This window comes from Leptinotarsa decemlineata, unplaced genomic scaffold, assembly GCF_025532065.1.
Source record: "Leptinotarsa decemlineata unplaced genomic scaffold, Ldec_3_MD MMD2_tig00002974_RagTag_RagTag, whole genome shotgun sequence".
Classification (NCBI taxonomy): Eukaryota; Metazoa; Arthropoda; class Insecta; order Coleoptera; family Chrysomelidae; genus Leptinotarsa; species Leptinotarsa decemlineata.
The window spans coordinates 2,665,717-2,690,521 of NW_027412578.1; the positions used below are offsets into that span (position 1 = coordinate 2,665,717).

The 24,805-nt window shown below is 36.0% G+C and overlaps 1 protein-coding gene and 1 long non-coding RNA gene across 9 annotated transcripts in view; one reads left to right on the top strand and one right to left on the bottom strand.

The window, feature by feature from the left end:
* The window catches only part of LOC141483070 (uncharacterized), a 309,939-nt gene that overhangs the window by 176,670 nt on the left and 108,464 nt on the right, over nt 1-24,805 (top strand). For all 4 annotated transcript variants that reach the window (XR_012465886.1, XR_012465885.1, XR_012465887.1 and 1 more), the window contains exon 3: nt 14,390-14,504. This is a non-coding gene — a long non-coding RNA (uncharacterized lncRNA). The remainder of the gene's footprint in view (nt 1-14,389; nt 14,505-24,805) is intronic.
* LOC111504691 (uncharacterized) overlaps nt 5,254-24,805 on the bottom strand; it is a 213,708-nt gene continuing 194,156 nt past the window's right edge. For all 5 annotated transcript variants that reach the window (XM_074177267.1, XM_074177271.1, XM_074177269.1 and 2 more), the window contains 4 exons: nt 23,165-23,213; nt 14,300-14,450; nt 11,925-12,049; nt 5,254-8,456 (listed from right to left, as the gene is read on the bottom strand). In XM_074177267.1, coding sequence (XP_074033368.1) covers nt 8,157-8,456; nt 11,925-12,049; nt 14,300-14,450; nt 23,165-23,213 — 625 coding nt within the window. In that variant the 3' untranslated portion in view covers nt 5,254-8,156. The remainder of the gene's footprint in view (nt 8,457-11,924; nt 12,050-14,299; nt 14,451-23,164; nt 23,214-24,805) is intronic.

The window sequence follows — 24,805 nt, forward strand, 5'->3', positions numbered from 1 at the left end:
GATATGAAGAAAACTGGTGATTGTAAAACGTGCTTATTTTTGAAGCTTTGAGAACCTCAATAATTGAATGGATTCAAAGCTTTATCCGATTATTGTTTGATAGTTGGAAGGGATAGCGTGTTCCATTGTTATTACATCATTGAGATAAAAGCCTTATGGATTTTAATATACTTCGTCTCTACAAACGTCGTAAATGAGGCCAATATATCAAGCTAAACAACGACGATGGGGAGAATCGCTTTTTTGACCCGGAAATTGTTGAATTTGAGTTGGAAAGCTGGCTTCCTATCTATTGGTCTATGACCGCTCTGGCAATGTGTACCCTTTCCTGGCATGGGTATTTGAGAAACAAACTGTTCATTTTAACAGACGTCGTGGCCCCTTCACTCAACCGAGCCTTCTGAATCGAGTGGGGTCGACTATAGTGTAATCTACAGCTTCCCTCACTAATGGGTTATCATGAGTTTCCGCTGACTCGAAAACTCTCTGATTCCTCGACTGAATGGACTGCCGTATAGTTGACAGCTTCAAATATCTGCGGATAGCGTCATTCCGCACGAACCATTCATCAGCATCCTGAGAAGTTTGTTTTGCAACCTTTCCAAAATGGAGAGGTTTGACGGGGCGGTTTGTTCCCAAGCACATGAAGCATACGTGATGGCAGGCTTGAACATCGTGTTGTATAATAAAACCTTATTTTTGAGATTGAGCATTGAATTTCTATTAGCCACCTGGATAGAGTTTAGTTATCCTCATCTGAACTTTGCTCTTGATGTGATTTTCCCAGGTGAGTCGGGGATTTATCCAAAGACCTAGGTACTTGACTCGCGTTTGCCATTCGATATCTCCGCCTGAGATCGTGACCCTTGTGTCTGGAGAAACGTCTCCCCAAATCTATCGACTGAGTTTTTTCTGGATTCATCCGGATCTTCCAGTCAAGGTACCAGCGTTCGAGGTGTTCCGATGCGCGTTGCATGTAGACGACCGCCAAAGCCCGACCCATGGAAAAGGTGAGGAGAGCCGTGTCATCGGGAAACCTTCACGTGGTTGAACCTCGGAAGGTCGATCACGTAAAGGCTGTACAGTAGTGAAGACAGCACAGCTCCCTGGGGCACTCCAGCTTGGATTTCCCTGGCAGGAGACAGGGTTACTTCAATTCGGACCTGAAATGTTCTGTCTTCCAGAAAGGACCTGATCCACCGGACCAAACCACGACGCAGTTCGAAATCGGGCATTTTGTGTAGCAGGCCTTCGTGCTAGACTCGGTCGAAGGCTTTCGAAATATACAGGAGGAAGAGATGGACTGTCTTTCTGTTGTTCAGCTGTAAGATGGAATTTTCAACCAGTCTCAGGTCCTGTAGCTAGGTGGAGATCGCCCTCCTGAAGCCGAATTGTCCGTCAGGCAGAACATTTTGTTCTTCAAGTTCTTCTGTTAGTCTTTGCAGCACAACACTTTGCAGCTTACTTAGCCGTTGAGCAAAGCAGACTAATCGGACGATGATTCTGGGGAAACAGCAGGTTCTGGTCCTGTTTCGGAATTATGACAACCACTGCATGCTTCCATCTTCAAGGGAAATATTTCAGCGTGATTGAGCTGTTGATAATATCCACCAAATATCTGATGAAGTTCTCCGGGATCTGTTTGAACAACCTATTGTTGATTGAATCAATTCCCGGAGCCTTCTTGGAGGACGAAGCGCGGCCTTCGAAGCGCTATTCATAGGGATGAAATAAATAATGACAGCGTACGCAGCGCCCTCTAGATGTTACATGGGAATAAATAAGATATTATGATTTCACACGACAAAAAACACCGGATACAAGATTTCATGCAAATGACTCATTTTTTGCAGAAGTCATATTTAAAAAGCAAAAAAAAACAATTTCAACACCCTGTAGCATTTGCGGACACAAATTCATATAAATTGTTTTTCTCAAAATTGTTTCAGGAATACGTCACTTGAATATTTTAATGTTACACCCTGTATTATGCATGCATTATTCCTCTTGTATCACTCTATCAAGTAGTTATTCGGGAAATCGAATAATCGAATAACTTCAAAACAATTTTTCCTCCTCCATATTTGTTGTATTTTCTTTGGAGCTGAAAAACCCATTGACTGTTATTAACTGATCGATAGAGAATTTTGTATTCTATACATTGATTCTGTTGATTTTCTTTCAAATTTAGATTTTTTGCCTCTTTCAGCTTATTACCATATGATGTTGAACGATTTTCGGCCATTTTTTCTCTACGAATCCGAATTGAACCAAAGCGCTGGCGAAAGAGCCCGAAAAGTTAACGACGCACTGTTCAAAGTTGGTTTACAGAATTTCGTTTTGAAGATATTAGCCTCAAAGATGAGCCTCAAAGAGTTCGATCTACAGAAATCCAGGACAAAGATTTTCCTCTTCTCGAGGAAAATCCTTTCTTCGAGAAGAGGAAAACTGCTCCCTCTCCTCTTCATGGACAGCGCTGCATCTGCTACTTCCCCGCCAAGAAGGCGTTGGCCTTTGCAGACACAATGGAGAATCTGTTCCAACTTAACGTTGATCCGGATGATGATATTGACCGTGATATCCGGCTGGAACAACGAGTTCAGCGTATTCTCAGGGAGAATGATGACGATGTGATCCGTCCAGCTTCGGAAGAAGAACTAAGGGGGTACATTAGAGCCTTCAAACCCAAGAAGGCTCCGGGAATTGATTCAGTCAACAATAGGTTGCTGAAGCAGCTCCCGGAGAACTTTATCAGATACCTCTTGGACATAATAAATAGCTCAATCGCCCTTAGATACTTTCCCCGAAGATGGAAGCATGCCGTAGTTGTCATGATTCCGAAACAGGGCCAGAACCCGCTGTTTTCCCAGAATTATCGTCCAATTAGTCTGCTTTGCTCAACGGCTAAGCTGGCTGAACGTGTTGTGCTGCAAAGGATAACTGAAGAAGTTGAAGACCGAAATGTTCTGCCTGATGAACAATTCGGTTTCAGGGGGGGACACTCCACCGAGTTGCAGGCCTTGAGACTGGTCGAAAACTCCATCTCAGAGCTCAATAATAGGAAGACAGTCCATCTTGTCCTCCTGGACATTTCGAAAGCCTTCGACCGAGTATGGCACGAAGGCTTATTACATAATATGCTCGATTTCGATCTGCTTCGGGGCCTGATCCGGTGGATTAGGTCTTTTCTGAAGGGCAGAATATTTCAGTTCCGAGTTGAAGGAACCCTGTCTCCTGTCAGGGAAATCCAAGCTGGAGTGCCTCAAGGAGCTGTGCTGTCTCCCCTAATGTACAACCTTCACGTGAGCGACCTTCCGAGGTTCAATCACGTGAAGGTTTCCCTATACGCTGATGATACGCCTCTCCTCGCTTCTTCCATGGGACGGGGGTTGGCGGTCGTCTACATGCAACGCGCATTGGACGACCTCGAACGCTGGTACCTGGAATGGAAGATTCGGGTGAACCCAGGAAAAACTCACGCGATAGATTTGGGGAGGCGCAACGTTCCTCCAGATACAAGAGTCACGATTTCAGGCAGGGAGATCGAATGGCAATCGCTAGTCAAATACCTAGGTCTTTGGGTAGACCGCCGACTCACCTGGGTAAATCACATTGACTACATCACGAACAGAGTACAAATGAGGATAGCCAAACTCTATCCTCTGATCAATCGAAAGTCTAAGCTCAGTCTCAGAAATAAGATTTTACTATACAACACGATGTTCAAGCCTGTCATTATGTATGCTTCAGGCGCTTGGGGACAAACCGCTCCGACAAACCTCTCCATTTTGGAGAGATTGCAAAATAAACTTCTCAGGATGCTGGTGAATGCTCCATGCTTCGTGCGGAATGAAGCCATCCGCAGAGACTTGAAGCTGTTAACTATACGGTAGTCCATTCAGTCGAGGAATCAGAGAGTTTTCGAGTCAGCGGAAACTCATGATAACCCACTAGTCAGGGAAGCTGTAGATTACACTATAGACGACCCCACTCGATTCAGAAGGCCCCGTAGCTCGGTTGAGTGAAGGCCCCACGACGTCTGTTAAAATGAACAGTTTGTTCATTAAATACACCAGTCAGGAAGGGGTTCACAAGGCCAGAGCGGCATAGATGTCATTGACCTTTGTGCCTTCACCAAAACACTCTACGACATGAATCACTCGTCCTCCTGAAGAAAGACAGTTGAAAGGGTAAGGGAAAAGTTTCCAACCTGAAAAAGATGAAGATGACTATCGGAGGACAACGATTTGATCACCCTGGTGGAGACTGATCCAACACAAATGGTGCGTGGGATGGCGGAAGAACTAATCATCAGCTCTCATGTGGTTTTTGATTCTTTGAAACGTTTTGGAGAAGTCAGAAATTGAGCTTCTCTACTTTGTAACCGATGTGAATCGCTTACAAAAAATACAAAACAATTGCATTCGTCTTTCTTATGGTGTGAGAAAATTCGACCATATATCCCCTAAGTTAGAGGAGTCGGTTAGTTACCGATTGCTAAAACCTGGAGCCAAATTATATTTATGAAATATATAATTTGTGGACACAAATTCGTGGACACGAAACCGATACACTTTTATTTTTCCATAACACTCGTCAGCCTGCTTTTTTCGTAGTTTTATTTACAACTCTATCAAACAGTATAACTCTCTGCCCAGTGAATTTAGATACTACTCCATATATAATTTCAAAAAAAAGTTGAAAACATACCTGAAGTCTTCTGATTAAATAATATATTCATGTTATGCCTTGCTCATATGGTTTTCCCTATCTCTCACTTTTGTGTATGTTTTGCTGTATATTTTTCCATATTTAAGCTAAATAGATTTCTAATATTCACTTTGGAATTTATAACCTTGGTATTTTTCTTAGTTTCACAAAGATTCATGAACTATTCACTTACCATTGTATACTAGGTGATTATTTTTATATTTCTATATAATACATGCTATCCCCTAGGTTGAGTTTTGAAACAGCCTCGGCTGATTTTTGTATCTATGTCTTCTTTGTAAACAATGTATGTCAATGAATAAAGCCCATTTATTATTATTATTATTATTTTTATTATCATATTGGAGCCCATCTGAAACTCCAAGGTGATTTGAAACTGAGTTTTTCAATTATTATCGAAAAAAAATAATTGTTTTTTCTTCAGAAGGGAAATTTTATATCAGACCTGACTCATCACACCTCTCATGTATTCCTCAATATGAAATTTGCACGTAGTGGGGTTGAAGAAATAAAACAGATACACATTTCTCATACTTTTATTGTAAATGCATAAGAGTTGGAATGTATTTTAAATATTAAAGACAAAATCATGCCTACAGATCTTATAAAACAAATATGAGGCTTGGATTAACAACAGATAGACATATTACTCTCTCAATTTATTATCAAAATGTTCACAATATTCAGGGCCTCAGTCATTATTTGGTATTTTGCGATTACTGTTAAAAACCATTAAAACATGGATTATTTGGACAAATCATGAATATTCATAAAAATAAATAATAATATACAAAAGTTAGAATGTTAAAAAACCCCATAGGGGTCAAAATAAAAGAACTGTACATTTACATTCATAACCTAAATGACGATAAATTCACAAAATGATACAAAATTAAATTATAGAAAAATAAATTAATATATAGTATAAAAGATTTTCAACATTTGTACAAATACATACATACCACTTTTATCATACACTGAAGTTATGCACAAATTATCAATTTTGATAGTACAGTTGAAACAGAATGGGTTTTTGATTATAGAACACCTCAGCTTCAAGATTAGATATTGATAAATTTACTATTTTTGACAGTTTTCCCAATGAAGGCATGGGTCATCACAAATGTCACAGTTGGGGCAATACAAAATTTGTGCAAATGAACAACATTCAAGTAGAAGCAATATCGGAAAAGTTTGGAAGTTCGATCACCTAGATTATAATTTCCCATAGTTTCACCGTGTACATTTAGAGAAACTTGTCCCCTCGTTTCCTAAAAGAGTGACAATTTGCCTTCTTTTTGTCGGCCACTGTATTCTTAAAGGCCACTAAATTACCCTCCTCGTAATAATTATACTTGCGTCAAAAGGATCAGTTGTGGCCTTCTCTTCATTTTCAAAACCTTGTTCTCAATTAACATTAAAGATCGATTATATCACGATTAAAGATTGAATAATGAAAGTAAAAATTCTAAATGACTTATTGAAGCATGGCATAGAACGTGCATCCTCCTAATCAATTATGAAGAAACACATGAAGATGTTAGACTAGAAATATTTTAATGGACACATGCATCTTCATCTTCAAATTATATTTTTGGAATTTATAACTGGATCTAGTTCATGAATTATATATGAGGTTGTTGATAATATTAAACTGGTGAAATTGTAACGAATACATTGAGGATAGTCCATGGAATGCTTTGATTTTGGGTACTTCCTGTTATAACATTTGTACATTTTCATATGTAGATGTAGATGAGCAGGATTTTTCGTTTTCATTTTTCTTTGTTGTTCATACGAAAAAATCTATTATGAGAATGAATTTATAAAAACCCGATTCATGCAAATTATCAGAAAAAAGTAAACAGGGATGATATTTTGGTTGAAAGCAAGAAGTTTGGTCAGGAAACAGTGACCAAAAAGGAAACCATTGTCCGGAACCGTAGGAACCGGAAAACGAAGTAGTAAAAAGATCTCTTTAGGGTCGCTCTCCTGATATATATCTATGGAGTAGATAAAGTGGAACCGATAATTTGTGTTACTTATGAAGTTCACAAAATTCAAATTATTCGAAAAACGAAACAGATTTTTGGTAATTTCTGTTGAATTATGAGTGACAAATGAGCATCTTTTATTTTTGAAGGGTTCGCAAATAAGTGCAAGATGAAGAAATGCAATAGTTTGATCGCATTTTTTCCCATGCGAATATTTAATTTTCTCCAAGATTATTTGAAAGCTCATTTTGAAATCAATACCGATCAGTTTTACTTAGGAAATGGAAAAGATGTATAGGATACAAATGTTTCCTGATATTTTATCAAAAAATACCGAACCATTTCTGTGAATTTCCCATCAAAAAATTTTGATGTTCCATTCTATTATCGAATTTGATGATAGAAGAACACAATTTTCTTAGCATTATAACGAAACCTGATCAGCTTATTCTTCTATTGAATTGCGATGAAGAAGATGAGTATGATGCTGAATAGTGCAGTGCAAAAAAATATGTTTGAGAGATATTTGTCGATTCATCCAGCTACGTGAGTTTCTGATTTTCGGTCGATTGAACTAGTATATCATGTTGAATAATATATTTCATCTAATTCATGAGTATTTGTAGCAATTTCGTATCTCTAAGAGTTTCTTTGTTGATATGAATCAAGTTCGTGAACGTTCTGAATATCAAAGCTTCAAGCTCGTTCCTTATATCAAAGATCCAAACAAAAATGTCAAATATTGTGAACAAGAATATAAAATGATTTTACTTGAATTGTATTGCTATTTTACGTAACTTTCGACTGACTTTGCAATGTATTCTAACAAAACAGCCCTAATGTAATGAACCATGATGACGAAAGCATAACTAAAGTTTTATAGCAGTTAAAATTATGACTAGAACCGCGTATAAAAACCATCATCAACCTATTTTATTTGATTTTGAATGGATTAAATCATACACATTCGCTCGATCATGGGATTTTTGTGAGTTGGACAAAAACTATTAGAAATTAGCCGGTGTTACATCAACTAAGCTGAGTGGGAAATATTTCAATTCTGAACCTATAAAACAGTGAGGGAATCAAAATAATCAAACTGTTTATTACTGAGAGAATGGTTGATGGAATGCCGTCAAAGATTACCACTGCGAGTATAATTTTGTCTGTCACTAGTTAACTAAACAATCATGTTACATTCATCATTTTGAAACTGGGTCACTGATAGCCAAATATTTTCCACTCGTAAAAAAATAATTTGCGTCACGACTTCTACACTTTTCATGACAGTTTTGACAGTTTCGGATCGCACTAAATATAAGATGATACAAAATCTTTGTTCGACTTCCAAAATTTTCTCGGACCATATCATAGACGTCAAAAGAAGCAGCATTCTGTTTCAACCGTAGTCCTACAAAAACAAAAATTTTCCTAGATTCTGTAATGCTTATTGCAAATGTCGTTCAATTCTTTCATCTTCCTAAGGGGCTTTTCACAAAAGTAGTGTTTAGCCTCAGGGCATCCACAAGGGTCGGAAGGTTCCGAACTTCCCACCACTTGCATTAAGAACCGTTCCCGAGTGGGATATTTACTAAGTTTATTTGTGGGGGTACCGTTCGCCTTGAACATCATTTTCAGACTCTTGTTGAAAGATGGCACCAAATTTACGTACCCGTTCTGGGTCGGCTCGTCGATAAACCTGCAGAAGCGCATCAGTCTAGGTCGGTATTTCTGAAACAAAAATGAAACGTTCAGTTTTCTGATGATTGAGTACAGATCGATATGCATTTTGATTTGAAAGTACCCAAAGTTTCATATAGGTAGATGGCTAAAGATTGTGTTTTGGTCAATTATAAATAACCTTTGACAAAATGGGTTCTCTACATTTATCGCCTAAATTATTTGGAGATTTCAAATAAAATGATAGTATTTTATTTGCAGAATTTCATACTTCAACAAAGCAGACGTTTATTTTCTCTTGAATCAACTGAAACGTTGGAAGCTGAATTTGAACGGGCAACTTGACCCAGGAAAAAGAATAACTCCAAATAGGACTGTCTTTGAAAAAGACGTCCTGCTCTACGCGAATAGTGTTACTCATTAGTTTATGAAGATTTAGAAGAAACATAGCGTTAGGCCTACGAAAACCACCAGACTGTCTACACCAAGATGGAAAGGCTAAAAAAACGGAAAATAGCTAGATACAAACATAATCGGGTTTGACTGTGGTTAACTGATCTCAACAGTTTTGAAATATTCTCTTCTTTGCACTATCAATTTACTCTTTGTGTGGAGATCAATAAAGACGATACTTTTGAAAATGGCCTGAATAATTAGGGAATAAGTGTAATAAACAAACCTGACTTCAGGTGTGGCAAATTGGGATGAGGCCTACCCCAATAGGCTTATAGAAAAATAGAAATAAAATAGAGTGACAATGTATCTGAGGTTGTTAGATGGAAAATTATTACTACAAAATTGAGGAAAAACAATGAAATACCTTTGAAGTTAGTTGATGAATTGAGATGTGTCAATTGAGAGGCAACTTGAAGTAGCTGAAAAAAAGTTCAGGCAGTTAAGAAAAGTCTTGAAGGTAGTTCGAAACTTTACCTTACGTTAAACAGCGACGGAAAATAATTGTTAGAGGGACAAAGAAAAAGCAACTGTTTTCTAGCAATATGAAAGAGATCAATTACTTAATTTTTTTTTTCGGTTTTGGAGATTAGTTTTGATGATCACAAACGATCAAAGAAGGGGTGAGGAATGTTTAGAATTGTTGAAACTAGTACACGAAAAATTTGGAATGATGAGATGTATGAACAGCGACAAAGGACCCACTCTAAAGAACCGGTTGTTTATTCTCTCATGTAATAATCACAGATAGAAAACATGTAGTGAGGTGGGATGAATACGAAAAGCTCTAACATAGTGGTGCTACTCAGTTCTAGTTATTTTGGGATGATGCTGATTTGGTGAACGAAATGAGCGTCGATAGACAGTATTTTTGTTACTGTGTCGAAAGAGTTTTTTCAATAAAAAGCTCCAAAGCTCCGAAGAAGACTGTACAGAGAAGTAATACAATATAAACAACAAAAAGTTTTGAGTCATATATTGCAGATGCTTTGGCGATGCTCTCTTCACAAGAAAATAAATGACCAATTATATATGATTCGTTTATCAAAACACCCTTATGATGATCGTGATTTATCATCTCGGAAAGAAAAAGATGGTTTGCGTAGCAAACGAACCTTCATACAGTCCATCTCGATCGGATACTTTCTGGAAATGTCCTCGAGCAATGTCTAGATCAGAGTTTCTCAACTTTCACAATTTTGCTGCAGCTACGTTTCGAACAAGTATTGATAGTTTTCAAATGAAAAGTGAGAATCGATTTTTTAATTAATTTCTTGATTGTGCTGTGAGTGGATGTCAAAAATGTAAAGTTGGTTAATCAAAAAAGTGATTCTATCCAACTTTACTTTTTCGACATCCACTCACAGCACAAGAAACCAATCAATTTTCACTTATTTTTTTTCAGAAAATCCCCATTTGGTGTGGTAAAAAAAATTGTATATTTTCTTGTGTTATTCATTCAAATATGTAATGATTACACTATTACTAAGTCGGAATGTATACAAAATCAAACATTATCAACGTTAATTCTACACTACAATGACAATAATAAAATAGTCATGATTTTAATGAAAGGGATATACTTGTTGATGGATTAGCAGCAAATTGTCAATAGTTTTGTTGGGAATAACCACAAATCTCCCCGTTTTGTGATATTCAATCTATTTTTTTGGAATAGATTGAATATCAAGATATAACTAGCGAAATTCTATCAAAAACTTTCTCGCATTTTACAGGCGATATTTTCAGTAAATCAAGCATGAATGAGTACAATAATCCATACAATGAGCTTCACTTACTGAAGAAACTTATTATGCATTACTTTTCATTCAATAGATTGAAATCAGAAAATAAGGATAGATCGATTTTGAGGTCTATCATATTCAAGTTAAATGAAATTATACTGTTGATCCAAAAATTCGATAATATTTTCAAAAACAGAACTGCATTAAATTTACTATTGATGATAAATTGAAAATATTATTGATGACGTTATTGAAAAAATTGAATTTTTCCAATATATAATGAGTTTACACCAGGGTATGAATGATAATGTTTTTATTTTTGAAACACATTTAGAAGCACATAGCTTTTCTGATCGAACGAAATGATAAATTCTCATATATATGAAAAGTAATATTTTGTTAATATAATAGTGATTCATTGCATTATGCCAGTATTTCAAATGAAAAAGTCAGAATGTCATCGTCATTTCATCCAGGTTTGGAGACCAGCTCCCCTACCCTTTTGGCTGATTGTTGGTCTTGAGAGAGACCAATGGGTTCATGACTGATTGGTGACGGCATGAAGTCCTTAGATATCAGTGCCGCCCTTCACGAGATACCCCTACCTGGCTGGGGTGGGATGGATGAAAAAGTTATTCATCCTTCTATATCGGGAGGGGTCGTCTGCAGCATAATCTGTGGCTTCCCTAAATAACGGGTTTTCATGAGTTTCCGTTTTTTCGAAAACTCTCTCATTCCTCGACTGGATGGACTGCCGAATGGAAGGCAGCTGCAAATCTCTGCGGATGGCTTCATTCCGCACGAACCAAGGAGCATTCACAATCATCCTAGTTATCTTATTTTGCAACCTTTCCAAAATGGAAATGTTGGACGGAGCCGCTTGTCCCCAGACGCCTGAAGCGTACATGATGACAGGCTTGAACATCGTGTTGTAGATCGTGATTTTGTTTTTCATACTCATCTTTGATTTTCTGTTGATCAGAGGGTACAGACTGGCTATCCGACCCGCGATCTTAGATTTGACGTACATAATGTGCGGGTTCCAAGTGAGCCTACGGTCTATCAAAAGGCCGAGGTACTTTACCCGCGCTTGCCAGTCAATCTCCCTTCCAGAGATTCTCACTTTTCTGGCCGGAGAAGATAGTAATCTTCCCATGGTTATCGCCTGAGTCAAATGAAAACAGCGAAACGTGTTGAAATTCAAAACCGTTTGAAATTGCAATGCAACATTTTTCTTCAAGAATTTTTGATATTACCAAGATTCAATTGATCAACTAACATTAAAAATGAACTCATAGTATATAATAATCAAAATACTTACCCTTGCAACTAATGTCTTTTTGTGGTGCCTCATTTCCTTCCCAGTCTTGTTCCAACAGATGAATTTTTTTGCATATGCATCATATAGATAGAAATCCCTTCCTGAAGATACTTTGTAGATCGCCACTGTAAAGAAAAAGATTTCGTTAGATATTTTTTCTTGCAAAAATATGAAATTCAATAAAGTTTGCAAGGTGAGGCTGCTTCGAACCCGTGACGAAATATTGTCTAATGAAATTATTTTTCTCACAACAGAACTGAAACTTTAAGTCCATAGTTCTCCCATATGACCCAAAATACATCATTACATCGTACATTTTAATAAGTGTTAGCAACCTGGAACATATGATGTCGGAAAGGAAAAAGGCGACACCAAGTACGTTGGTCAAACTGAGCTGACTATAACAATGCGTTTCAAGAAACATGTTTCACACCTTCGGTTTCGTATTCGATGAAAGTCTATTACCGCACAGAATGAATTAAACATGTTTGAAATTGTTGAAACCAGTATATAGCAATAGGCTCTTGGCTGTTTTTCAGAAATCAAATGCCGCGGAAAGAAATTTATGAAGAGCGTCACCATTCTTATCAGACCGTCGTTTATTGTCTCACGGAATAATTGAAAGTAGAAATGGAATATCAGGTGCAATTATCCATATGAATATATATGAATTAGAATACAACAAAGTATCTGTATCTATAGAGTAGGGAGGGTGAGTGTAAGCCCACAGCACTTAGGCTACATGTGACCCATCGTACATCCTCCCAAAGAGTAGTCCTCCTAGGTCATCGTCCATCCTGTCCTTTCCAGGAAGTTAGACAGGTCACTGGAAGACATCTCCTTTATATCGACAGGTGTAAGCCAAAACTCGTCGAACACACATTATCTTATTGACGATAACTCCGGGCACTCGCATAGGACATTATCTTCCTGTTCAAACATTCTGCATAGAGGTGTGTCCACTAGGCCCATATTATGGAGGTGTATCCTTAGTTGACAGTGGCCAGTCAGAAATCCTACTGTTAAGCGTAGATTTTTCCTGGTCATCACCAGATATTTCTTCGGCGCCAGCTTCCCAGGGTGGCCCAGGGTAATACTGGCAAGATTGCATCCGTTGATTCCATCCCATCTCTTTAGGGATTGAGCATAGGAGTAATATTTGGATAGTTCCGCAATTGTCGAAGTCATCAGGCCGTAGGTGCCACTGGGTCCTCAAATCCATAGTCCAGCTACTTGGCTTTGGCTAAATCTTGGTGGCTCTCTAGTACTAGCCCTGAAATAACACGTTGTCTGTCCTGGCCTAATAGGGCTTGTCTGCTGTCAGTGCAGATTGTTATGTTTTTGCCAGAAATTCCTTTCCTGGTTATTTCTTTTGTGGCGATTGAGATGCAAGCCAATTCTGTTTGGACCACGCTGGTATTTTTTCCCATTCCCCACCCAATTCTTAGGCTTAGTGATCTGGAGTACACTCCACATCCTGCGCCTTCTTTCGTTTCTGAGCCGTCTGTATATATGCGTACTGCATTTGTAGCATCTGACTCTGTGATCCGTTTTATTTGTATTTTGAAGGGTTTATTAAATACAAACCTCGGTTCAATTGCATCACTGGTTGCCTGCAGCAGAGGTTGCGCAGTAAGCGCTCCTGGCCATAGGCTCAGCCTCAATTGACCCATTCCTACTTCAAGGTTTACACCAGCCGTGCGCAATCGTAACATGGCCATACAACAAAGTAACAATAATTTATATCGGGAACTTTTTTGATGATACTCATTACCTAAGGTATAGAGACTTTTGTTCGGATGTAGAAAAAGTGTTTTCATTAGATTCATTTTACGAATTTATGATTGTACTCATTTACTAAGGAAAGTTTGTTGAAAAAGAGAAAAGGGTTATTCGATGGTACTTCAGAAGAAAAAAAAGCAAAAACACTGAACAAAATTTTTGAAAAGCATGTGAATCTATTTGAGAGTTGACTATTTAATTCAACATAACCCCAAATATACTGGAAAATAATAACGTTCAACTGTCATAAAACAATATTTCTCTCATGAGAGATTCAGATGTCTGACTCAAACTCACCCAATCGAAAAACTGTTTTATGGTTTCTGATAAAAATTTTGTCGATCTACATGATTGAAAAGCTATCAAGAAAAGGGTATTGCAAAATTTCTCAAAAAAATTCTTATTTCTACAAAAAATAATGCTGTCCTTTATTTTCTTCGAATACAAACATTAAAAAAAATATTTTATTTCCACCGTCAGTTCTGGATTTACCAAGCATATTTGGAAAACTATTTGAAATATGATATATGAAAAATAAATGGAATATTTATTACAGATGAAAAACGGCAAATTAACATTTATATCATACTTACTACTGCCAGGACCGTTGCTTTTAACATTATTTCCGTCGACGTACAGGTTCCCATGAGATCGATCGTTGTAAATTTTTATTTTCGTTACAGGTCCAAAACAGGGTTTATTACAGTAACCGTGTCCAAGAGAATCCATTGGCGACAACAAAATCTGTAACAAAAAGAAAAAAGACACTAAGAAGAAACGATAATTCCATCAAAAAAGGTATGTACAATTAGGGGGCTGAAAAACAAGAAAACATGTATTGATTGATAAAGGAAGCATTATTTCAGTTGGAACAATGGAAGAATACGCATGCATCATCAATTTGTACATCCAACAAAATCAAACAATTTTTAAAATGCAGTAATAGTGAAAACTCCATGTTATGACTTTGGGTTGATTTCACGAAATTCATTAACACTTCAGTAATCAATCTGTATAAATACATTCCATCTTCAAACTCTGTCTCATTGAAAGTTGATTTATATTTCTTCATTTTTCACTTGTAGTATTTATCGTATATTCTATTGAAGACGCATGTGTATGCTTTTATTGACCCAACTGTAGGTTTACTGAGAAAATAATGGAGCCATTCATAGATTTCATTGAAACACATTGAAACTGCCGACTTGTTCAGTAACTAATTAGTTTTTGTGCCATTCGAATTGACGTCATATATACTATACAAGGGTGCTATCCTACAAAACAAAATACATTCGTATTTGAAACTTTCCGAATCTTTTTCACATAATTTTTTTTCATGACTGTTCGTCATACGGGCATAGACTAGGCGTATGAAAGGAACGAGAGCGAATGAGTTCTAGGGAACGAAAGAATCCCGGAACAGAACAGTGTGAACGAAGCTGAACTGATTGCGATAGAGAGAGTGGTTAACATATGGAGTGTGAATGAAAATGTGAGAATAATCAGCGATTCCGCTATAGCAGTGGAAAGAATGAAAGCAGTACGAGGATTCAGAGGATGATTGAAGCAAGGAATTAGAGGGGAGCTCGGACTGAAATAGTATGTCGGAAAGGACACCAAAGAGATAATCCTGGAAATAAAAAGGCGCATGAGGAGGCCACGAAAGGTATTGGTAAGGACCACGTTACATGGGAAGTAAGAAGAATGAGCGATATGAATGAAGAGAGAAAACGGATGAAAGAGCGAATCAAGGAAGAATGGCAGTTAGAATGGGATAAGGGAGTGACAGGGCGACTGCTATACAGATTTTGTAGAGCCATCCGATTTGAAGCTCTGACTCTGTCGAGAAAGGCTGTAGAAATACTATTTAAAGGGCACAGTAACTTTCCGGGTTACCTGGCTAAATTCAACCTGGGACCGAAAGTGTCTTGCCCGTGTGGGTGGGGGAGCCTGAAACGGCAGATCATGTGCTTGAGAGATGCATGCATGGAGACAAAGTTGGGTGGAGAGAATGGAAAGAAAGGCTGGAACTAGAAAGGGGTAGAATGCAACTGAGAGATACAAATGGGAAAAGGATTGAATGGATATGCATCGCGAATGAATGGGCAGAGAGCGTGGTGCGGGAGAAATGAGATATATGAGAAGCAGGCTGTCAGCTTTCTGACATACTGGAGAGGTGACGATCTTTCCAATCCGAGCTGATCGGTATGAAATATAAAGGATCTGACTTGAGGACCTGTAATGTTTGTTTTCTGATTCAAACATTGCAAATATAACACATGGGCAGAATTATTTATCAAGGTTGAAGGAAAATTATGGTGATCGATGAACGATCTATTTATTATTGTTAAAACTTATTTCAATTATTACTATTACTATTAGTTAGAATGATTATATTTGAGTTTATTGTTTACTGATGTTAATGTAAAATATATTTGGATAAATAAAGTTGGGTCTTCTACCCACAGCTGGATAGAGGGAACATGCCCAGTTGAAAGGCTTTCGAGCCTGGACAACGGAGGATGATGGCGTTATTCATGTTCGGTAACGGGGAATCGTAATTTTTCGTTATTATCCCGAAAATTTCTTTTGTCAAATTTTGAAAACGAAATTTTTAGACCTTGAAGAGAGAGACCTTTTCACCGACTGCTGCTTCAATTCTGGGCCGTAGAAATCTACCACAGTAACTGAGTGGCTTTATCAAATCGAGCACAATTAGAATGCCATCCTACTAAACTTGCACGCTTCTGGTCAATATTCTGAGAAGAAATAATTATTAATTTTCATTGAGTAACGAATCAGTCCATTCGTGAATACTTCTCATGTTCGACACGATGTGAACTATACAATAAAATATACATATGAAATCTTCAGAGCTTCAGATATTTATTTTAGTCATGAACAGCATCATGATTTTCGATTTCATCTTCAAAGGAAAATGTTTCTCTTCTGAAGCTTGTAATCAAATTTTCTCATACGCCAAGAGCAATAATCATATCTTCATTTACGATAAATTTTATTGCACAACCTTTGTTCTACAGAAACATGCTATTCGCCACCTTGGTAAAGTTGGACCCAGGTTTTCCTGTTATAAACTATTCAAGACTCATCTCATTGAGCATTTGCGAAACTGCCTGCTCAGTAGACAAAAACAAATCGTTATACAAAATTACTGATATTATCACCCACCAAAGAAATGAAGCAAAACTTTCTATGCTAAAAACCAATTCGATAAAACAGTCAAGTGTTTATAATACTGTCAGAATATTCAATCATCTGCCAACAGAAATCAAAAATTTTGAAACATATACTAGTTTCAGAAGAAATCTGAAAAATTTTCTTCTGGATCTGGCTGAGTATTCCAGTATCATCTGATTCATCATTTCAGTGACCGTATTCATTTCATGTTGTATTTCATTTGAGTCGGTCGGTAGCCAAGCGGTTCGGCGTGGGTGCTTTGTTCACACACTCGAATTGACTGCTCTGTTGGTCGGTGGTTCAAATCCTAGTCTGAACAATCGATCTTCACTTGCTATCGTCGAACCCGTGTTAGGAATCACACGTTAAAAGGTAAGACCTCGTTAATCCTTATCTCGCACAAGTTTCGACTTCTGAGGGTTGTCGTTCGTAGGGGTGCGACAGCTGGTTAACGGAAAAACATATTTTAAACAGATTTTTTCAACAGTAATGTATGATCTATTGAATAATTCACTTTTATTGTTAATGCTATATTTCATACGTAGTATGAACAGACGTTTGTATAGCGAAACACGTGTTGCAGTTTTGTAAACTGTTTAGTGAAAATATAACAGCCGGGAAAGTAGTTGTTTTTCGAAATGTATTTAAATATTTATTTTCCTATGTGTATGTATCTCTCCTTGATACAGTTTTCAAACGTATTCAAACGTATTTATACACAGAATGTTTCTTTCCTACTTGGGACTTTGTTCACGAGATAGAGCTGTTACATCTTATGAGTTATTCTTCGTTGTTATGATAACATAATAACTTGTTTATGCATGAAACAGGTCTAGGCTAACTGGATATCGATACATCCTCGTAAATAAAATAAATAATTTCAGAGAACTTACTAACGTCTCAAATTTTATTTTATTTTACGTGTATTATGAATAGGCTGCTGATTGTATATATAAAAAAATAAGTCATCCACTATTTAAAAAGATGAACAGTGTGAATGCAAGAACAGTTTTTCACTTTCAATATTTATTTCAGTTGTCCGATGGTTCCGCCTCCAACGATCAACAACAATAAATATAATTAAGTTTAGCTTATATGGTCTCTTTCAAAAGCTCTACTGGCACCTGATAAACATAAAGGTATAATCGCCGATCTAATTATATCGGCCATTTTACTGATTTGTAACGTTTGTGCAGCCTTTTAATTGACGTTACTGCTTCAATCACACAATAATTAGCCAATTGGTGGGAAATACTCGTTTGGAGTTGTACGGTGGGTGTGCACAAGAAAACGAATTGTTTTGATTTGTTGATTGTATTGTCTTGTCAGTTATTCTTCGGACATTGAAAGAAATGAAGTATTATGTGCATTTGGATTATTGATTGCTCATATCTGTTGAAATTGATATGGGAAGTTGGAAAACTTCAATAAAACTGGTCACAAAAAGACTAACGTGCCAGAAAAAAGAATATTTTCTCTCACGGGCCCGTTTTTTATTACCGCGTTTTACCACAACCAATTTTGCATAGAACAAAAAGTTATTTCGAGATTTTTTAATTATTAATTACCTGCCTATTTCAACAATTGATAGGTAAACCATGATATTTTGATCAACCAAAATGTTAGATAGTATACACCTTTCATATAGTCCACTATATATTATGATTATACATATGTATTTGCCAATGATAATCAATCATAAGAAATACAATACAAATGTATATTGGACAACCCACAACACAACAAATGTAGCTTGTATGTGGGGTTCAAACACAAAGAATAGTATACAGCAGTATCAATCAATAAGAGAACAATTATTATCACTATGATTTTAGGTATAAACTATTCGAAAATATTCAGTCAACAACTATTTTAGTTGAATTTTATGTGCTTATGCGCACACTCATTCATGTATGGAATTCAATAAATATCCAAACTAGAGACATAAAAGACACAAACTATAATTCTTCACGAAAATGAGGATATATGTATCTGAAATGAATTTGTTTATTTTAAATTACAATTTCAGTAAATTTTTATGATATTCACATCTATTTACCTCGATCGGATACTTCTCCAATATCTGAATGAGGTGTGCTATATATGCACACTGGTAGGATCTTTGTCCTATTGACTTTTGTGTAAATCTATGTATCTTTATTGGGAGTAGTTTGGTCTACGCAGTTTTTGATATCTTTGTATTGATTCAATGCCAGTAGAACAATTTTTTGAATTCGAATTCACACCATTCTTCATACAGTATATTTCTAGAAAATCGATGTTGTTTATTCATCATAGACTTCAAAATTTTCTGTTTGGTTGTCAATAGACGCGAATATGTTTTGGGCAGAAACTTGATTATATTCGTTCTAGGTTTTTGAAGATCAACTATCAGAAATAGAAAAGAACCAATGAATAAAATATAACTCATTTTTCGAACATTATTATCATTCAGGAATTATCTCTATTTATGAGTTGTTTTATATCTCGATTTTTCTGTCCGTTTATTCATTATCTAGGTATAAAACACTTTCTTCTATACAGTGTGTGCCACATCGATGCTTCCATTAGAAGTTTGAGATGAAAGAGTGGAGTTTAAAAAAAATGTTTCGTATAAACGTTTCAGATATCAATGCAATGGGCTTTTCCTGAAAATTCTTCAAAATACAGGGTATCTAGTAGAAACGTGGCGTATTGAATTAATGTTTTTTTAAGGAAATGACGTATATTGCTTTCCCTATTTGGATTCCGTCATAAAACCAGTTATTGAAAATATAAAGGAGAGAAAATTCAAAAGTAATTCCAACAATACCGCCAAAAAAGTATCCTAATTATCATAAACTCTATTCAACTGAACTTTGTTTGTAGGAATTGGGTTTCAATAGTGCCGTCTGTGCTATTATTGAAATGAAACTTCGGTAGATTTCTACTGAACTCGTCTATTTTCAAAGTTTTTTTTGTTTCCAACACATTATCTTAAGTGAATGAAGATGTGAATGAATAACAGATTCTTGTTGTCACTCAAGAAGATAAATTTGAAACATATTTTCATATTGAAATATTGAAAAAATTCATCGAATTATAACTAACGCAGCAATTTGTATCTTTGTTACTGTTACTGACCTGATCGATTCATTACTGGCTAACTACCTGAATAATTCTCCCATAAATAAAATGTATCATACTTAATATGCCAATCAGTCAGGATATGATGAATTTATTAGTTCTGAATTGAAATGATTTTTGATGTTCATCCTTTGATGTACAGGTCATAATTTTTAAATTATGGTTGATGTATTATGTTGTCAATAGTAATAGCAAGATATTTGTGTTTTTACACTTGTAGTTATCATAGATCATTTTATTATGGTTTCAGTAATATAATTGAAATATTTCGAAAGATAGTTCTGAAAAGTTTTTGTGTGAGCAGCCTTAGTTCAAATTCCATACCTCAATAATGGTATCATTAAAAGGACCCAAACTTTTGATTAATTACCAGAAATACTAAGCCCCAAGAGAGGTACAATATGATAGTCTAGACTCTAGATAATGGTTTCAGAAGTGGTAGAATTTGCTTATTTGGGAAAATATGGTGAAATGCCGTTTGCAAAAACTATAACAATGAAAATATTGTTTTCCAATAAACACAGAAGTTATTTGTTACAAAAATTAATAGTTCTACAAATTTCCAGAACTTCCCAATGTAAGAAATCTACGATAACATTTTTCATGAATTTTGAATATTATTGATAGCCATGCTGGAAATGTTGAAAAAATATCAATATGGAAGTTCCATATATACAGTGGATCGGTTTTAGTCACTCATTTTGAGTAGCTAGGTATAAAAGTAGTCCTTTGTGGAACATTAAACATATAAAAAATAATAATATATTATTCAATGGAAAAACTGTTTGGACTTTCAATTGAATATGAGCTTTCTCAAGATGTACACAGTGAGCCAAATTTGACACTTTTAAAGGTAAACTCCTGTTGTCAAACTAGATAGATGAAAACTGATGACTGTTTTCACAAGCAGTCATGATTTTTGACGAACTCAATGATGAAGACAGCTTATCGACATCTATCATCATTGCTGTAACTTTTTTGTTGTCAAAAATTTCTTGTTTGTATGAAAACACTTTTTTTCGTAGAATTCAATGGTGTGAAAAACTTATTCTTTCAAACGGAATATCCATAGTTATTGATGGAAAACAAATTTTATAATGAGACACCCTGCATATTCATGCATATTTTATTAGAGCTCAAAATTACCTTTCCAAATATGCAGCACATTTGATGTATGCTAGAGTCATCTTAAAACGAAACCACTTTGATCAAGTAGGCGATAAAACAGAATGCAAAACTTTAGTGGTGGTTGTCAAGCAGTAAAGACGCTCTTCATTTAGTGGTTTTTGTTCAATTTTCAAAAACATTCGCAATGAGAATTATGAAAAATGAGGATATGATAGTCTGTTTTATACAAATTGGGGAAAATGCAGAAGCAGCAATTTGTTTCACGAGAGGTATCCAGAGTTAAGACAACCTAGAGTCATTTTCGCAAGATCAAATAGGGATAAGTGGTTGAAGAAAATAGTCGTTTTAGAAGCTGTTATGTTTGAATCTGTCTGTTTAAAATCTATTTTTCCGTTAATCAGCTGTCGCTCCCGTACGAAAGACAACTCTCATAAGTCGAGAAATTTGTGCAAGCTAAGGACTAACGAGGTCTTACCTGTTAAGGTTTGATTCCTAACACGGTTGAAAGTAATCCCGAAACATCAACGCGAAATTGGAAAATATTAACAGGCCTACTAAAAACTAAGTTAGGAAAATTTTTAAAAAACACAAATTCAAGTCATTCAGTACCAGAAAAGTTCATCAACTCAGACCTGGAGATTTTGAACGCCGCATGGCTTTTTGCCAGTGGTTCCTGGAAAGATGTAACAAAGTGGTGACGGCATTTTCAACCGCTACAATTCCTATACTTGGGCACAACAAAATTCTCATTCTATTGTGGAGCAGATAAGTCAAGGAAGATTTTGATTCAGTGTGGGGGCAGATCTTTTTAGTGCTAGAATTATCGGCCCGTTCATTCATAATGGCACACTCACAACTCAGAAGTATTAAGAAATTTTAAGGCAAAATATTGAAACCCTTGTTGATGAATTGCCACTAATATAGCTCAAAAAATATATTTTAACAAGACGGCCATCGCCTCATAATACTGCAATTGTCACCAATTTTTGACTGCAAATTTTGGTAATAATTGGATTGTCAACCAAGGGCCTACCCGTTGGCCGGCCAAGTCACCGAATCTAACGCCTATGGACTTTTATCTCTGGGGGAGGTTGGAATATCTTATTTCCAAATTTCCGACCAATTCTAGATATGAATGGGAAGAGGCAATGAAGCACAGTTTTGCTTTTCTCACTACTATTGAACTAATCAATTCGGCAAAAAACGTTCAGAAAAGGTTTCGCCAAACTGGTAGACATTTGAAACACCTTCTGTGAAGAAATATATTTCATTGTTTGTTCCTTATCATTATTATTACATCAAGTGTGCTACATTTTTAGAAAAGTAATTCAAAGCTATATTGAAATATGTAGGAATATACGGGGTGTCTCATTGAAAAAAGTAGTTTTCCATCAATAACTAATAATATTTCCTTTGAAAATTAAGTTTCTTACACCATTGAATTCTATGTAAAAAAGTGATTTGGGAATGCTTTCATAGAAACAAGAAATTTTTGACAGAAAACAGGCAATAGCAAGTTTTCGAACATCAACATTTTTGAAAAACATGTTGTCACTCAGACACAAACCATTGTTTCTGAGCGACAAACGCATATCGATATCTATCAAGATATCGATATGCGTTTTTCACCATCGAGTTTGTCGTAAAATTTGACCCTCAGACACAGCCATCAGTTTTCATCTGTCTACTTCGAAAACAGAAGTTTTTCTTTAAAATTGTCCAGTTTGGCTCACTCTGTACATATTCAATTTGGCTCACTCTGTACATATTCAATTACTTTTTGATATGATGAATAAGACAATATTATACTTTCCTAGCCTGCTAGGAATTGAACTATAATTGGATATATTTACAATAGTTTTAATTTATGTGTATATCCATAAAACATTATCTTGTTTAGTTTGCAATAATTTGAATCTCACTTCCAATCGTTTTATTGATATACAAATGAAAGTCCAACAACGTCAAAATACTAGAACCAATTGAAAATCAGTTTTTCTACTCACCATGATAGTAAACAAATAGAAAACTGCCTTTCCTGGTTGCTTTAATATCCTGGAACAAACAGAAACATGACGTTAATAACCAAATAATCACCATCAATTATGAAAACATGTGTGAACCAAGACCAAGTGGAGCAGTGATATGAACTCATATCAAAATCATAAATCCAAGTGTGTATCGTTTTACGCCACGATCGTATATCAAAACAGTTAACCACATTTCTCGAATTATATTCCGCGTGATAGAAAATCTTATCTGTGTAATTAGTCTTTGAAGGATTTGTTGAGTTCTCACATTTGTTTTTGATTCGATTAATAGTGCTTCCTGGTTTCACAGCGAATTACAGTCAATGTTTTGCATGTGTTTGTGATTGCGAAATTTTACTATATTGCTAACGTCACGTACTCTACCGAATGATTAGTCGATATGGAATGTAGATTGTCTCATGTATTTAGAATGCATATCACATTTTCAAACTTAGGAATTATATGTCATCTCAGGTAACAATTTGAACAAAGAAAATAATCTATACTATCTATATCCATCTAGATATACCAATATTATAAATGTGAAAGTTTGTGAGGATGGATAAATATATGTATGTTTGTGGCTCTTTCACGCCTAAACGACTGAACGCATTTAGATGAAACTTTATATAAATACAGCTTGTACATCAGAATAACATAAAGGCTACAATTTACAAAAGTTTTGTGTAATTTTGGACATAATATAACGATGAGTATTAAGTAAGTCTGAAAAATTCTTGTTCCCTTAGAACTATCTTGACATGCGCTGCCTATACCGTTGGAGTTACATGCAGATAATGTACCGTAAAATTGTTCATCTGGAATATTATATTTCTAAATAAAAGTCCGCGATAGCATACCTATATCTTCCTCTTATGTGGTAGCCACTATAAGCAAAATACTGAGCCATAAGTACAGTTGAATTGAACACTTTTTTCACAATGCATATTTTGAAATATTTGTCAAATTGTTATAAAAATTTATATAATTATCGTTTTTAATACAGATCAACTTTGTCTCTCACACTAATTAATTTGGACGTACCGTTTAAAAGTTATCACGATAAGATTAACTTGACGCAACGCAGTAAGCCATTACGTGTCGCGTCTACTGTAAGGCGACGGGTGCCGATGCGCGGGGATTGAGGGGAGGTCTAAGCAATGAGGCGCCATCGCTAAGAGCGTAACCCGAACACGGGCAGACGCATGAGGGCAGACGTCGTTGACGGTTGTGTTAGTTTTGCAAATTTCTTTATAGGTAACATTATTCGATTTTCGAAGCTATTCATCACTTAGTGTAGGCTTCACCTGCATAGAATTTGGTTTTTCACATCAACTTTCGTGACAGACCATTTTAAACACGTAGTTACAATATTTCTAATTAACCCAAAACTTCCAGATTTCCAACTTCAAAACTGACGAAAATGTATACAATCTTTGAAACCCTATTTTTCTCTTTGGGGGTGGAAATTCCTGATTCCCATTTTTTATGCTTATTTACGATATACAAATAACCTACCTGCATTTTTCAAGATTCTAGATTCAGTAGCTTCGGCTGTGTCGGTGTCAGTTGATAAATAGATACCCACTTATACAATACTAACTGTTCCCCGCCGTT